Source organism: Etheostoma cragini, chromosome 7 (genome assembly GCF_013103735.1).
Source record: "Etheostoma cragini isolate CJK2018 chromosome 7, CSU_Ecrag_1.0, whole genome shotgun sequence".
In the NCBI taxonomy this organism is placed as follows: Eukaryota; Metazoa; Chordata; class Actinopteri; order Perciformes; family Percidae; genus Etheostoma; species Etheostoma cragini.
This window is the reverse complement of record NC_048413.1, coordinates 990,132-993,703: the sequence shown is the minus strand read 5'-3', so window position 1 is coordinate 993,703 and position 3,572 is coordinate 990,132. Positions and strand designations below refer to the sequence as shown.

General features: G+C 40.2%; 1 protein-coding gene across 1 annotated transcript; it reads right to left on the bottom strand.

Annotated features, from left to right (window-relative positions):
- Positions 1-224: 224 nt before the first annotated feature.
- On the bottom strand, positions 225-3,366 carry LOC117948015 (polymeric immunoglobulin receptor-like). Its single transcript, XM_034877442.1, has 4 exons — positions 3,327-3,366; positions 1,938-2,261; positions 583-648; positions 225-235 (listed from the first exon to the last, which is right to left on the bottom strand). The coding sequence occupies exons 1-4, from the start codon at positions 3,364-3,366 to the stop codon at positions 225-227; spliced, it is 441 nt and encodes a 146-aa protein (XP_034733333.1).
- Positions 3,367-3,572: the final 206 nt, after the last annotated feature.

The window sequence follows — 3,572 nt, the reverse complement described above, 5'->3', positions numbered from 1 at the left end:
TGGCAGGAGTTGGAGGGTAACTCACTGGTCTTCCATCTATAGAGCAACACGCCAACAGCACACAGCACAACCACAGGGACACATACAACCAGAGGCAGGACGTAACCTAGGCAACAGATTTAGAACAAAGAGAGAGAGAGAGAGAGAGAGACCTTGTTAATTGAAAAAACTGACAAAAATCTAGAGACTACAAGTACCACAACTGGAAGATAAGTGAGCATAAATCAAGGGGGCTCTTAAAGAGACAGGTACTAAAACAGAGCGTTTTAGACAGAGGGTGAATTCATATGTGAATATATATATTCAGACCAAATGAGATAAATAATATGTTTTTTAAACCTTAAAGCATGTAAACATGTTCTAGTAGAAATCAAAACTCCAACTATGACCCTAATAATTAGCATGATGTGGGCCCTATAGTACATAAAATGAAAGAATTTCTAAAGATTTGAATCATTATCTAATTGTGTATCTATTTGACACTTTTATAGATTAAAATAGCACATGTAATATGTTAATATTCCAGTTTTGTTGATGATAGACAGACAAACAAAGACATTGATTGGCAGATGGTAACTGCACCCGCTGCACCTGTTTCACGCTGCTGCTGTTCAGGCTGCTTCATGGGCTCAGGGGAAGTTTTTGGAGCTGTGGATCACATATACATATTAATACTGATGATATATGCACAGTAGTTCTAAGCATTTTCTTTCATCATTTACACCGATGAAAACGTACAGCGCAGGCTACGTGTGTTAATATAAACCTGTGCTGATATTTAAAGCATCAGCAGAAGTTTCAGAGAACTTTCCTGCAGATGCTAAAAACTGGAAATGAAACGAGACAAAGCGCCGCCTCTTGGTAACACCACCCACCGCCACCAACCACCTCCTAAAGATAGGGCTCGCTGAATCACTGGCTTCTGTTACAATCACTTCTTAAAACACATTTTTATAGACTTGCTTAAATGTGATGCTGTCTTTTTATCGTCTTTCTTTCACTTTCACCTGTTAATTTCATGTACTACTTTGTAATTTTCACAAATCAGCATCTATTTGTTTTGACAAATAGAGTCTTTAAACGCACCGGGTGTAAAGTTATTTGCTGTCAAAGTGGCGCCAAAATGAATGGGAGTCAATGGGATGCTAACTGCAGGTGATGGCTACGTACCATAAAAATGGCGCCAGGGGAGCTACGCTTAAAGAGGAGAGGCTGACCCCCCCTGGTGATATGTGATTTGTGTGTGCTGCATTTCAACAAGTCCTCCAAACATTACGATATCGGCCATTTGTCCCCCCCTCTAATACGACCCACAGGCGGATAAGTAGTGCCATAGCAGAAATACAACCTCACATCGGAACCAGAGAACGTAAGGGTGGCCATTTTATACATGTTGTTAATGTTGTGAAATGGTCACAGTTTGGTATAGGCTTAGACACCAAAACTACCTGGCTAAGTTTGGAAAAAGATAGTGGTTTGGGTTGAAAACAGACGCTACATTACGCCCTATTTTTTGAAATTACACATACAATAATCCACCATGATCACATTACACTAAACTGAAATTGCCTGTCAAAATTACACATTGTCAAAAACATTTAGAGACCCTCCCAAAATTTCATAAATCATGTTTTCAGGGGAGCACATGTCTCATTAAGGAGAGTAGTTTTCACCCTGGTGAAACCCCCCCCCCCCCCGCCCCATAATGAAAACTGGCCAGCACAGCCCACCCTAAGAAGCTTTTATAATTTCTTTTACATAAATAAAGACATTTGCACTATAAAAAGTTGCAAAAACATTCAGCACAATGCAAGAATGGAAGTGTTGTGCTCAAAATTACAATTATGCTCAAAAGTGAGACTCAACCCCCCCCCAATGGTAAACCCTAAGAGCCCTTGGAATACCCCAACATGCACAGCATCTGCGTACAAACTCACCGTCTGTAACTCTGATCTCAAACGGCCAGTAGGAATCAGGCATGAAAGCCCTTTCCAAGCCACACCTGTACCGACCCGAGTCAGACTTGGCCAGCTGTGTGATGCTCACATACACAACTGTCTCAGATACTGTAAAGGTTCCTCCTTGATAGAAGATGCTGTATCTGCCACTGTGAGCGGCGTCTCCTTCTGTAGCAATGAGAATGTCTTTGTCTTTACATTCGTCCTTACAGAGGAACTTCTTTCTTCCAGGGACGCTGAAGGAGCATGCAACCCGGATGCTACTCCCCTCAGTGGGGGTCAGGGGGTCACCATCTATCACAGCTGTGGAAAAGATGAGGAGTGAACACTGCCAATTATAACTTGCTAAACAGACTGCAAACATTACTGTACATTTAACTTTTCACATGCAGTACTTGCAGTTGTACAGTATCTGCAATGGCAGTTCTGCCAAAGCAAGTCTAGCAGGTGAAGAAAAACGTGTACATGTACTGCATGTGTGTATGCATTTGTGTTTCAGTGTATATGGGCCCGCAAGTATCTAAATATGCATGCATGTGTATGTATACTGTACATGACAATCCTTATTTGAATCACTAACAATAATTGTAAAATATGTTTTATGCAGAGATTTTAGTTTTTGTTGGTTTTTCTTCCTTGTGTTGAAGTGAACATAACAAGTTCAAAAGTAGTAGCGGTGTCTTTTTTGGTTAACTTTATTTTTGTTTGTTTAACGGCTGAAGGATAGGTTCTGCCTTAGAGCATCACTCACACTCTGCTATGTACATTTTCTTTTCCAGAAACACATGACTTAAATGTAGACATGTTGTTGGAAATTGTTTTTACTGCATGTACAACTAAGTTTTGTGCAGCTTTGTTGTCCATGTTTCAGCTGTAGGTCTTTTTCTATATAATATAATAAAACATGTTCTGTATGTAATTTAAGTATTGAGAGGCTGAGAGCAAGCTAAGACCGGAGTCAAATTCCTTCTATGTGTACATTGTGTCCATATGTACAGGGTTCTGTACGTGGGCCTGGCTGTACTGTGTAGGAAGACATAATCCAAATCATCAAATTATTACTCCACAGGCAATAACACTTTTCAACAATGATCACTGAAATAACATAATAATACTGCACTAAGTACAACTTGCACAAACATAGTTTATCCTTACACCTTTATACATACTGTATACTTATACAGGTTGTACATTTTTACTCACCACTTTATGAGTAGTTAGTAGTAGTATTTTCTCTATGTGTATTGGATATTTTGCTGCTGTAGCACTGAAACGTCCCGATCAATACAGACCATCTAAACCAATCTACTGTAAGAAAAGTTCTGCTGGTCAGCCTGATGGATGCGACAGACTAGAACCAGTGCTCACCTGGTAAGAAGCAGAGCAGCAGAACATGCAGGAGGTGCATTCTGAATTTAATCCTGATGATGAAAAAACACCAGACTGCAGGAGAACTGTGTCACTTCACTCCTCCAGTTAGTGGGTGATCATTCAGGAAGCCGCTCCGTGTGATTTCTCCCCTCCTCTCTGCTTTACACAGTTTATAGCTTCATACACTCCCAGTATGATGATGACGATGGTGATGATGATGGTGAAGAATGCTAGTTTTTTTTT

Excerpts from the sequence above, each read along its gene's own strand:
- LOC117948015 (XM_034877442.1), bottom strand. The coding sequence starts at position 3,366 with ATGCACCTCCTGCATGTTCTGCTGCTCTGCTTCTTACCAG. Across the intron at positions 2,262-3,326 it reads GCTGCTCTGCTTCTTACCAG|CTGTGATAGATGGTGACCCC; the intron begins GTGAGCACTGGT and ends TCTTTTCCACAG. Across the intron at positions 649-1,937 it reads TGAGATCAGAGTTACAGACG|CTCCAAAAACTTCCCCTGAG; the intron begins GTGAGTTTGTAC and ends TGTGATCCACAG.